At 40.1% G+C, this 13602-nt stretch overlaps 1 protein-coding gene across 8 annotated transcripts in view; it reads right to left on the bottom strand.

The window, feature by feature from the left end:
• Positions 1–997: 997 nt before the first annotated feature.
• PPIP5K2 (diphosphoinositol pentakisphosphate kinase 2) overlaps positions 998–13602 on the bottom strand; it is a 397208-nt gene continuing 384603 nt past the window's right edge. For all 8 annotated transcript variants that reach the window (XM_030193432.1, XM_030193434.1, XM_030193437.1 and 5 more), the window contains one exon: positions 998–1294. In XM_030193432.1, the coding sequence (XP_030049292.1) occupies positions 1158–1294 (137 nt within the window). In that variant the 3' untranslated portion in view covers positions 998–1157. The remainder of the gene's footprint in view (positions 1295–13602) is intronic.

The following is a 13602-nucleotide window of genomic DNA, read 5'->3' as shown; positions in this document are numbered from 1 at the left end:
ACCTTGGGATGATGGTGTCAGTTTTGGAGGCCATATCTTGCTAAGGTTGTTAAAAAGACGAAGTGGTTCAGAGAAAAGTGCAAACATAATATGGTGTTTACATCACAAGATGTATGTGGAGAGACTTGGGGCCCTGAATATGTATACCCTGGAGAGACAGGGGTGATATGATACAGACATTCAAATATTTGAAAGGTATTGATCTACTAAAAAACCTTTTCCAGAGACTGGAAGGTAGTAGAACTAAAGGACATGAATTGAGGTTGCAGGGGGGCCAACTCAGGCATAATGTCAGAAAGTACTTTTTCATGGATAGGGTGGTAGATACCTGGAATGCCCTCCCACAGGAGGTGGTGGAGATGAAAACAATAACAGAATTTAAAAATGAGTGGGATAAACACAAAGGAATTCAACCAAACAAGCTTAGCGGTGATTAAATGGCAACACCAATAACTGGGAAGCAAAGCCAGTGCTGGGCAAACTTCTGCGGTCTGTTCCCTGATCGTGGCTGGACAGGGCATTCCTGTGCTAATCAATTAGCGCAGCTACGTTACCGCAGGCTAACTGCTTATCGTAGGATTACCATGTGAGTCCTTACCACCTACAAAATCAGTGGTGCTAAGTGCTCACTTACTAATTTTTATTAATTGCTGTGCTCTAATGGCAACTTTAGCGCATGTCCATTAATACAAAGAATGGAAAATTGGCTAATTTACAGCTGAGGCAAAAATAACCTAGGCACTCAGGAAAAATCCATGCAGAGGCAAACAAAGGCAGCTTTTTGCCACACCGTCATACAAGCGCCCCTAAATAGTTTAACTACAGTGAGTCAAATTTAGAATTTTTGATTTAAGTTTATATCTTTCCAGGAGCTCAAGACAAGTTACATTCAGGTACAGTAGGCATTTACTTTTCTTAATGAAAATCTTACAGTAAATTTACTTTACTCAAGGTTTCTTTAAAATATTTTATTATAATTTTATTTATTTATACAGTGTACAATATACAGATAAAAAAAACCCTGAATGCTGTCTATACATATATTGATGGAACATAGAGGAAGAAACTATGTTTGTTTGTTTTTAAATACCATATTTAATCTAAATTTTCTCCTTTCTAAAAGCAGAGAGAGAGAGAGAGAAGTTGCACATCTTTGTTCAGGAAGATAGATCCAGCTTTGTTTGAAGCTCCTCGTCTTGCTGTTGAATTCCATCTTTAATGCTGGTGTGAGGGAGGTTCTCTGTAGGAGATGATGGACCTGCACTAGACACGGTGCTGGAAGGCCCACTGCTAACTGCACAGGCAAAAAAAAAAAAAAAAAAAATTTGCTTTGAATTAATTCCACAGAAATATTATACAAATACCTGGCAAGATTAATTCACCCCTGACATTACTCATGTATTTTAATAGGTTCAGTAACAATAAAAAGAAAATTATGTTAGATGTATATAATACCTTTAAACTGGATTCCAACACAATTTACAATGTAATACGGCTTAATTTGTGGGATAATGGCCTAGGATGCAGTTTCACCACCTATTTTCAGAATTCAGAGAAGCAAGGGCATTTTGCTCTAGTCCCTCCTTTCCAAGCAGTCTGCAGAGAAGAGGAGGGTAAGTTATAGAGAGAACAGTTACTATAAACCCTAATCCATCTTCTCCTCTCCTTTTGCTCCTGCTTCTGGCCCACCCAAGCCTTTCCTAGCTCCACAGTTCCACTTCCTTTTTATCGGCAAATTAAGCCCCACCAAGTAGAAACACGCAAACTGCTATCTCCAGCGTGAAAAGAATGGTGAATAATTTTAGCGTCTCATGCCTGAGACCACTTCCAAAAAAGGCAAACAAGTACTGTTACCAATTACAGTAACACAAATTATGCCAGAGTTCAACAGTTAATTGCAGACTAGGAAATAAATGCAAGTGTTAAAAGATCTCATACCTCACAGTTCACCCACACCCACTGCCAGGTTAAGAGTAAAATCAATGAGGCCAACATTCAGAGCAAGTTATACATTCACCAGCAGCCTGTCAACATATAGCTTGCCTTTCGGTTTTCAGCTGCTATACATAGAGGTCTAGATTATATATATATATATATATCGGTATCAAAATGAAATTCGCCTAAGCCTATATTTCCACGTGGTTTATAGAATATGCTGAGTGCCAGTTTGCACAACTACATTTAATCATGGGCAGTTATGCCAAGTAAAACTTGATGTAAATCCTGACACTTAAATTAGGAGCGGACTGGATGTATTCTATAACAACTTTGCAGGCATTGATGCTGGTCCAAATGCTCACGCAAAGGTTGCAAAAGAACTTGTGGACATTAAAAAATTTGATAATCAACATATGTAAATGTGAAATACATGTCATCACATCTTGGCACATACTTACATAATACCGCTTAACAGGAAAATGGTCTTTTACACACTATAAGGGCAATTCTATAAACTTAGCGGTAACATTTCTGCACAAATTCCATGGGTAAACGTTTAAATTACTAGCATATAGAGGAGTGGAGCATGTGCCAGTCTTCCACTTATGCACTTAACTTACAGAATGCTGAAAATTACACACTGCATTTAGGTGCCCATCCTTATGCCAGGTGCATTTATACTGGGTTATACCAGCATTCTATAAAGGAACCTGAGTTCTGTTATACATAGGATCCTAGTACTTGACTTCAGGGTGCCCATTTACAAATAGGGGCAATTCTATATCTGTGCACCTCCATATAGGCATCCTAAGGCCTGGCAGTAAGACCCTATTTTATAAAGGGACTTTGATGCCTAGGTTCTGTTCTCTGGTATAGATGCACATAATAATTAAACATCCACACTTATGCCAGCCATAAACATGGTGGATGTGTGAGTGCCCCGATATGGAAGATATGTACGTAACTTACAGTATACTATAAGTTAGATATGTCAGTGGGAGCTCTACCCATGCTTTATGCTTTTGCAAATATACACTGTGCAAAATAGTTGCATATTTACAGAATCGTTCTTAGGTGGCATGCTAGCATATACATATGTGTACATGCTCATACAGTGATGTGAAAAAGTATCTACCCAACTCCTGATTTCCCCTATTATTGCATATATGCCAAAATGAATGGCTTCTGATCTTTAAACAAAATGTAATATTAGACAAAGGGAGCATTAGTAAACACAAAACACAGTTTTTAAATTATCATTTCATTTATTTAAGGAACAAAGTTACCTAACACCCATATCACTTATGTGAAAAACTAACTGCTCCCTTAATCAACAATTAAACAAATTTGATAATTAGATTCAGCTGATTGAACACAGGTAACCTTGATTACTGCCAGCCCTGTTGAAACTAAACCTCACTATATACTGATCCTTACCATGGGAGTGAAGTAGTTACTATAAAGTTTCTAGATGAACTATATGGCACAATCAAAGAACATTTCAGAAGAGATGAGAAAAGCAGTTGCTGAAATATATCAGTCTGGAACGGGTTACAAAGCTATTTCTAAAGTTCTGGGACTCCACCGAACCACAGAGGATGCTACTATCTCCAGTGGATCAGGTAGGGGGCCTTCTCGGGGAACTGGGGATCCCTAGTGCCTTGCTACCTTCAGCCCAGGCATGAACAAACTGTCAGACGTACAAGGCAGGCAGAAACTCAGACTCTTGAGTATTTCTATGAGTTTGATTCTGACTGCTCCTGAGTGTCTGAGGTCCTCCTGAGGAGGGAGGGATCCCTTGGTCTTCCCTCAGACCACTCCCAAGACATGAAAGGAGACAGTCTCCTCCAGAGGAGCTCTCCTTTTCTGATGTTATCAGGGAAATGGCTACGTCCATTCCGTTTGATTTGGAGACTGAGGATGAGCCCAGGGCCAAGATGTCAGACATCCTTCAGTTTTATGTCCCTCCCAAGAAAGCTGTGACCGTGGCCATACAGAGAATCCTTAAGCTTGTACAGATGAAGAGGCGGGACAGCCCTCCTCTCTGTTCAGCAGGAGAACAAGGTGGTTGACTCAATGTACATAGTACAGAAGGCTCCAAGAAGCCTCAGTTTCCTCACCATTTCCTGGTGGTCAAATCCACTCTCAAAAGAGCCAAGAGTTCCAAGACCCACTACTAGGTGTCTCTGGGGAGGGGATGCCCAGACTTTGGAGTTCTTTGGAAAGAAATATTATCAGAATGCTATGCTTGCCTCTTGCATAGCTTCTTACCAGTTCTTAATAAGCATCCACTTGTGGAATATTGTGCACAGTTTACTAGAGCTCACAGACACTCTCCCTCAGGCCAGTCGACTATCCAGTCAAAGCAAAAAACAAGCTTTTGACTGCCTCCAGGACAGCATAGCTGCAATTCCTGTAACTGTTCTGAATGACCTTGCAGAGGAAGGGAGGCTGAATATTTTCAAAGCAAGGTGGCTCCTTGTAACACTGGACAGGATACACACTCCAACTGGAATGCATCTCTCCACACTGCCCACTGAGAGCTTCAAAGTTAAGCTCTCGGCACCAGGAATTGCTTACAAAAGAACTCACTTCCCTTTTACAGGCCAGAACAATTGAACCTGTTCCATCAGGGGAAAAAGGGAAGTGATTTTATTCCAAGTACTTCCTGGTCACAAAGAAGACATGAAGATTTTGTCCAATCCTAGACATATGGGTCCTGATCAAAAACTGGCAAAACAGCAGTTCAGAATGGTTTTCCTAGGCACATACTCCCATTGATTCAGGCTCAAGATCGGCATTACTCTCTGGAGTTAAAGAACGCCTATACCCACATACAAATAAATCCCAGGCACAGGAAGTACCCTTGTATCTGAGATTTTGCATAAGGCAACACCACTACCAGTACCTCATATTGCCATTTGGCCAGAGTCTTTACAAAATGCCCAGCAGTAGTCACTATGCAAACAGGGAATGCATGTGTTTCCCTACCTAGATGACTGACTGGTCAAGCACAAATCAAGAAGTCGAAAAGGTATCAATGCATAGAACCATTTGGGTGCTGGAGATACCAGGGTTCATTATCAATTGTCCCAAGACCCATCTCAGCCCATCCAAACAATTGGAGTTCATAGGAGTCCTACTAAATGTAACTTGAGCCAAAGCTTTCTTTCTGGCCCAGCAAATACAGGCTCTCACCTCTGTGTCCAGAGCAGGGGCGTATCTGCGTGGGGCCACAGGGGCCTGGGCCCCCGCAGATTTCGCCCTGGCCCCCCTCCCCGCCGTCAACCCTCCCCCGCTGCTTACTTTTGCTGGCGGGGTCCGACCCGCAATCTTCATATTTCGGCTTCCTCCGTGGCCATGTGCTTCCAGGAAGTAACGCTGCAGCGCTGATTCGTTGAATCTAGTTCGGCGTCTGACGTGCTGGGACGTCAGACGCCGAACTAGATTCAACGAATCAGCGCTGCAGCGTTACTTCCTGGAAGCACATGGCCACGGAGGAAGCCGAAATATGAAGATTGCGGGTCGGACCCCGCCAGCAAAAGTAAGCAGCAGGGGAGGGTTGACGGCGGGGAGGGGGTGAGAGAGGCGGCGGCGTGCGGGGGGGGGGGGGGGGGAGGCAAAAATGTGCCCCCCCTCTCTGGCTCTGGCCCCCCCTACCGCCGGATTCCAGATACGCCCCTGGTCCAGAGGTCCATCATAATCAGCAGGTACTTGCCTGGCAAATGTGGAGGTTGTTGGAGCACATGGCCTACACAGACCATGTCATACGTGTGGCACACTTCAATTTGAGGATAGTGAAATGGACCGTATCTTTCCAATGGTCTTAGACAAGGGGGAACTTGTGGGTTGTCCTCACTGCTCTGTCTTGGTGGCTAATTCACAGCAATTTGCACAAGGGACTCACCCTCCAAATTCACCACGCACCACAAGACAGCTCATGTAGCAGGGCTCCACACCCTAGATTGGTGGTCTGCTGAGAAGAGGCAACACCAGATCAATTTCCTAGACCTAAGAACTATTTGGAATGCTGTGAAAGCTTTCATAGATTGGTATGAACCCATTTCAACAAGCAGAATGGCACAGGCTTGTACCTCCTGTGTCAGGAAGCCTGTGGTGATGGGCCGTCTTCCATGGAATGACAGTCAAAGTCCCTTACCTAGCAGGAAAGAATTGCCTGGCAGACAAACTAAGGGCTAGATGCACTAAACTCCACGGAAGAGCCATTCCCTTACCGATCCCTTAGCGAATCGGTAAGGAAAGGTCATGCATGAAGGAAATCGCATGCAAATGAGCTGCTCCTTCGTGAATAATTGCATTGGCTTCCCACCAAGGAATGTATTGCCTTCAAGGTTTGCACCCTGGTCCACAGGATTATTTACGGCGAAGTTCCTGGATACATGTTGAACCTTACCACCCAGAAACAGCACCAGTCTATCCTGAACTTACTTAAATTTGCATTATCCAGACTGCAATGGACTTAGATACAAATCAATTTATGCATCCAGCTTTTCTTACATAAGTACACAACTGTGGAACGCTTTGCCGAAAACCGTGAAATCTATCCACAACCATCTTAACTTCAGGAAGTCACTGAAAACCAACTTGTTTAAGAAAGCCTACCCCCCTGACCCAAATTAACTTTCTACTTCCTGCGACACAGCAAAACTATGGACCGTATTGAACTTTTATCACCACCCCCTCTTTATTTCTTTGTTGCTTTTATTTATGTTTCTTATATGCCTACTACTATATTGTGTATTTGTATTTTACCGAACCAGAGCCTGCCTCTACGGTATTGTGTAAGCCACATTGAGCCTGCAACTAAGTGGGAAAATGTGGGGTATAAATGTGTTAAATAAATAAATTATAGTAACCTGTTCCTCCATTGTCAAAAACTGATCCATTTTATTCCCAAAACAATTTATCAAGGAGCAAAATGTAATACTCATATTTCTCAGCCTAGGACTGATATTATGTTTCTAGTTCTTCAGACCATAATATTTTAGGAACTGTGGGTGGGAGATGAATGGTAGGGAAGGAGCTGGGTTGGTGAGATGAGGCTGGGAAACGGTCCCGAGGGATAAGTACAAATGTTGGATATGGTAGATTATAAAGTAGGTGAAGCAAAATGAATAGGAGGCTGGGGAAGGAATAAAAGAGGTTGGGGATGAGAGGATTAGGGAGGTAACAGTAGGAAAAGGAAAGCTATTAAAAAGCTAAATGGTGAAAAGAAGGAGACTGAGGACTGGAGCTAGAAGGAATAACATCTAGATGTACATAGGTATGAGAGAAATGGAAAAAAAAAGATTAACAAAAGGATAAATGTCAGATAGATAAGAGAAGACGACAGGGAATAGGAAGAAACAGTAAATGGAAATGAGACCCAGGAGAGGATCAACAAGAGAAAGTGATAGGGTAACCAGGACCAACCCAATTCATAAAAAAAAAAAATCTGACAACAAAGGTATGAAAATTAATATGTTCAATTTTTAGAGAGTGAAATATGCCAACTCAAAATTTGTTTTAATACATTGAGCTGTAAAGTGAAACATTCTACTTTTGCTGTATACCCATTTTTAGGGTAGTTGTACTGATTGGTCTGGTAAATATGCCATATGAATGAATAATTATACTCTATATAATTTACACATGGGCGTAGTTTGACCGATTCATTGGGGGGGGGGGGGGGCAAAAGGTGTGGCTTGGCACATTAGCATATTCATTTGTATATATCTCATACATATTCATTATGGTTATTCAAAATACACACACCAGAATAAAACCGAGTATGAAGGCAGCATACCAAAACAGTAAATATATATATATATATATATATATATATATATATATATATACTACTACTACTACTATTTAGCATTTCTATAGCGCTACAAGGCATACGCAGCGCTGCACAAACATAGAAGAAAGACAGTCCCTGCTCAAAGAGCTTACAATCTAATAGACAAAAAATAAATAAAGTAAACAAATCAAATCAATTAATGTGAACGGGAAGGAAGAGAGGAGGGTAGGTGGAGGCGAGTGGTTACAAGTGGTTACGAGTCAAAAGCAATGTTAAAGAGGTGGGCTTTCAGTCTAGATTTAAAGGTGGCCAAGGTTGGGGCAAGACGTAGGGGCTCAGGAAGTTTATTCCAGGCGTAGGGTGCAGCGAGACAGAAGGCGCGAAGTCTGGAGTTGGCAGTAGTGGAGAAGGGAACAGATAAGAAGGATTTATCCATGGAGCGGAATGCACGGGAAGGGGAATTGAGCCAGCAGCATGGGAAATTTCTCTCATGATGCCCCCTTTCACATTCTAATGAATTAGGGGAGAGTACACTTTTCCTCTCCCCCTTCCTCGGCCTGATATCAGCACCCTCCTTTTTTTCTCCTTCTCCAAGCTCTTTCTCCCTCCCTCTCTCCCTCCTTACCAGCAATTTATCATACCATGCTACATGGGTAGAAAAAAAATATCCCCACCACCATCCCCCAGGCAGGTAGCACTTTTTTTTTCTACCCTCCTTCCCCAGAGGCAACACTTACCCCTCAGGCATAACTTGTTTTCCCCTTGGCCCCCCCTCCACTGACAGCACTTACCCCAAGGGACAGCTCACTGCAATCTGCTGCCTGATGAGAGGGATGAGTTGGCATCCCCCCAAGCACCCAAAGAGAGGACCCCCTGAAAACTCTGATCAGGAAGGAGGGCGAGAATGTCCCCTCATTCTAAACACTAGTCAGGCAGTTGCCCCAAGAAAAAAAGAATGCAATTCATATTCCCAAGCTATACAAAACAAAACAAAAAACTGCTAACACTGGTTATACTCAAGAGAATTATTTGAGTTAAATTATATTGCCTGGAACTCCAATATAAAAAAATACTGACCCCCTGATTCTGCATTGCCACAGTGTTAAATGCAAGCATGTATTCTGCATCCACAGGAGCCTTCCTCATGCAACAAATGAGTGCAGAGCTGAACTAGAGCATATTCCCCAATCGAATTCACCATACAAAATAAAACATGATTCTGGTTAATCTCAGTATCACCAAAATATAATCCTTCTCCAGTAGCAGACATATTGAGCCCGATATTCAGTCCATGTTTTGCTGACCACTGCCAGCTTTATTCCCAGATATTCAATGCCAGGCCATGTCCAGACACTAGCATTGACTATCCAGGCATATGCAGACAGATAAAACATAACTAGTTAAGTGTGATATTCATAGTAACATAGTAGATACGGCAGAAAAAGACCTGCACAGTCTGCCCAACAAGATAACTCATATTTGCTGCTTTTTGTATATACCCTACTTTGATTTGTACCTGTGCTCTTCAGGGCACAGACCGTATAAGTCTGCCCAGCACTATCCCCGCCTCCCAACCACCAGCCCCGCCTCCCACCACCGGCTCTGGCACAGACCGTATAAGTCTGCCCAGCACTATCCCTGCCTCCCAACCACCAGCCCCGCCTCCCGATCTTGACTAAGCTCCTGAGGATCCATTCCTTCTGCACAGGATTCCTTTATGCTTATCCCACGCATGTTTGAATTCCGTTACCGTTTTCATTTCCACCACCTCCCACGGGAGAGTATTCCAAGCATCCACTACTCTCTCCGTGAAAAAATACTTCCTAACATTTTTCTTGAGTCTGCCCCCCTTCAATCTCATTTCATGTCCTCTCGTTCTACCACCTTCCCATCTCTGGAAAAGTTTCGTTTGCAGATTAATATCTTTCAAATATTTGAACGTCTGTATCATATCACCCCTGTTTCTCCTTTCCTCCAGAGTATACATGTTTAGTTCAGCAAGTCTCTCCTCATACGTCTTGTAACGCAAATCCCATACCATTCTCGTAGCTTTTCTTTGCACCGCTTCAATTCTTTTTACATCCTTAACAAGATACGGCCTCCAAAACTGAACACAATACTCCAGGTGGGGCCTCACCAACGACTTATACAGGGGCATCAACACCCCCTTTCTTCTGCTGGTCACACCTCTCTCTATACAGCCTAACAACCTTCTAGCTACGGCCACCGCCTTGTCACACTGTTTCGTCGCCTTCAAATCCTGAAGATACTATCACCCCAAGATCCCTCTCTCTGTCCGTACCTATCAGACTCTCCCACCTAACACATACGTCTCCTGTGGATTTCTATTCCCTAAGTGCATCACTTTGCATTTCTTCGCATTGAATTTTAATTTTAATTAAATTGAATTTTAATTGCCAAACCTTAGACCCTTAGCACTTAACCAGCTAGGATGAACCACATGAAGACAGGACTGTGTTTTATTCAGTCCTATTTATGCAGTTATCCTAGCCAGTTAAGTGTTTTATCCCCTTTACAATTTACCACACAAAAATATTCAAATTGTGACCATCACCTCCAGAACTGAATACATTTGTTCCCTTGCCAGACAGCTGTTTAAAGCAGACAGGTTTTTGTTTGCATTATAACTCTATATACAAGATGTGAAAACCACTGGTATTCAGCATCTTTATTCTGGATGACAACTAGGACTTCCAACCCAAAGCCTGCTTTCAAATAGGGCCAGACACTTTATGAAATAACACAAAACCCTACAAAATGGCACTCAAAACCTATAAAAACACAGCCCTATAACCTATGAAAGACAGTACTATAAATATTACACTGGGAGTAATTACTTGCTTCTGCATATAGATAAGTAGACAAAAAAAAAAGGAACCTTACATAAAAGAGTCGCGTTAACCATTTGTCTATATGCAGAAGCAAGTAATTACTCTCAAATACCTTAATTTTTATTGTATAGTGTCATGTACTCTAACAAATCATATATTCTAACAAGTCATTTAAACTCTTGTTGTACTATCACATTATTGCATAAAGGTCATTATACCCATATCTTCATTTTAGGTCTTCAGCTACTTTTACTCTCCCTTCTCTTTTTCCTGCCCTTCCTTGTTCCCAATTTCCTTATCATTTATTTTTCTCCTTATACATCTTATATATTTTCTATTTTCAAGATATTTACTTAAATCTTTAAAAATTATAAAAATTCAAATTTTGAGAAATTTATTATAGTATGTTAAAGGTTTTCAGGTTATCACTCTGCATAACTTACTAGAAAATGTGCAATTAAGATAACTTCTTTGAATATCCATTTTCCCTGTTCCAATTTGTATCCCTTTGTTCTAATAAAAATTTCAATAAAATCTCTTGAAAAAAAAAATAAATATTACACTGGGTCCTAGAGCACCAATATACATACCCTGCTACTGGGAAACTGAAACAAGGACTGTTACACATTCCTACACAGACAATACATGCTAGCAGAATCCTTCACCTCAGTTGCACATGCAGAACATGGACAGACCTCAGGTGATATAAAATAGGGAATCACAAAAAACATGCAGATAACTGTGCGGAGATACACTGTATGCGGTATGTGAATATATTTGATCTTTTGTACACCATACTATTACACTCTGCATCGGCATCACTTCAAGCAGATTGGTTTTAATTAATATATATTTGTATATCCGTTTTAGATTTTGTGAAAAATCCCACAGATTTAGCTATGTTTTAATTAGTGATCGTTAGATACGGTTTTTCTACCGTTTTAAATGGAAGAATTTACATTCAAGCCCTATGATAAATATTAGTATACATTTTTTCATCATTATTTTTTAATCTACATTGCGCTGCGATGGCAATATAATAGCATTGTTTATATATAAACCCCCCTCCCTTTTTTTGGATTTTAATTGCTGGCGTCAAAACATGTGAAGCCATTTCCGCTTTCAGTATACACTTTTAAGTGTTTGCATTTTTTCTTTTTTCATTTTCTTGTTCTCGTTGTTCATTCACTGTTTAAGTGACTCACGTCAGAGCACGTAGTATATTGTGGCAAGTTCTTCATTCTTCTTTACGTTATAGGTTGTGGCATTATTGAGATAGTACCTATTTTTCTGATAGAAAACACAAGTTTATCAAGTTTTTATTTTAGAGGTGTATATTCACACATATGATTTTGGATGTTTTCTTTGGAATTATATTTTTTAGGTTTTTTCTTTTACAAATTTGATTGGTTTTTCCCTTTTTTCTCCTATTTCAAACAATATATTAAATGTAAAAATTGATTAAACAATATATCAAATGGGAAATTGATTTTACACTATGATCTATTTTTATTTTTTATTACTTTTTTATTTTTCATTTCGTTTGCAAGTTTTCTAACATCCCTATCTGAATTATCGAGTGTCCATTTGTGACAGTATCAATGTCTCAACAATATATACAATAATCTTTTGTTTGTTTTTATCTAAATATTGTCGGTACATTGTATGTCCATTTCTTGAACACCCCTAACTGAATTACCCAGCTTCCATTTGTGACAGTATCAAAGTGTCATCAATGCCCTGTTATTTGCATATTGTGTTTTAAAAAAATTGTTTTTGGTACTTCTCATTTAAATATATTCTTTCACTTATGATATGCATGTACATATATTTGAGATTTGATTTTAAATTTTATGTATGACATCCTTCTGTTTTTAAATCTATTATCAAAATGATGTGCTTAGAAAAAATAATTTTGTTGAATTTATTTTATGATCTTTTATATGTATATGGTATGTAACAAGTTTTTATGATTTTCTTGTCATAGAATTCTCAGGAAACAGACAAATAACTATTGGTCATTTGTTCTGCCAGATTACTTTTGTATTGAAAATCAATAGGTATGTTCCTTTATATAAATATAGTTTGTTTGATTTTAATTTTATTTATGGAAATTTAATTGCATTTAGTTTAATTTTTATATGTATTTATGTGTTTTTGATTCTCATATTTATGTTTACCCATAGACCCCTGACGCAGGCCTCTACGGCCGAAACATGTATCGTGTTGGGTTGTTTTTATTGATGCAAAATAAAAGACCTTGTTTAGGAAAACACCATTTGTGAAAGGACTCTTTTTGGATCCACTGTTTGTTGGTGTTGACAACTAGGACCTCCAACCCAAAGCCTGCTTTCAAATAGGGCCAGACACTTTATGAAATAACACAAAACCCTACAAAAAGGCACTCAAAACCTATAAAAACACAGGCCTATAACCTATGAAAGACAGTGTTATAAATATTACACTGGGCCCTAGAGCACCAATATACCCTGCTACTGGGAAACTGAAACAAGCTAGACTGTAGATAAAAAACAACAAAGCAGTGGAATCAAATGCATTTATTGGAACAATACCCGACGTGGCCACGTTTCGCCCTCAGGCTGCGTCAGGGGTACAAACTATCAAAAGTGTATGTAAATATATCATACACACTAGTAGTTCCAAAAATCTAGTTCCATTTATCTGCTACTTCCAACTGTAGCAGATAAATGGAACTAGATTTTTGGAACTACTAGTGTGTATGATATATTTACATACACTTTTGATAGTTTGTACCCCTGACGCAGCCTGAGGGCGAAACGTGGCCACTTCGGGTATTGTTCCAATAAATGCATTTGATTCCACTGCTTTGTTGTTTTTTATCTACTGTTTTGTAAGCAGTCGTGTGCCTTTTTGGTTTTTTTTTTTGACAAGCTAGACTGATACACATTCCTACACAGACAATACATGCTAGCAGAATCCTTCACCTCAGTCGCACATGCAGAACATGGACAGACCTCAGGTGATATA

Source organism: Microcaecilia unicolor, chromosome 2, assembly GCF_901765095.1.
Source record: "Microcaecilia unicolor chromosome 2, aMicUni1.1, whole genome shotgun sequence".
NCBI classification, from domain to species: Eukaryota; Metazoa; Chordata; class Amphibia; order Gymnophiona; family Siphonopidae; genus Microcaecilia; species Microcaecilia unicolor.
This window is presented reverse-complemented; position numbering and strand designations above follow the sequence as displayed.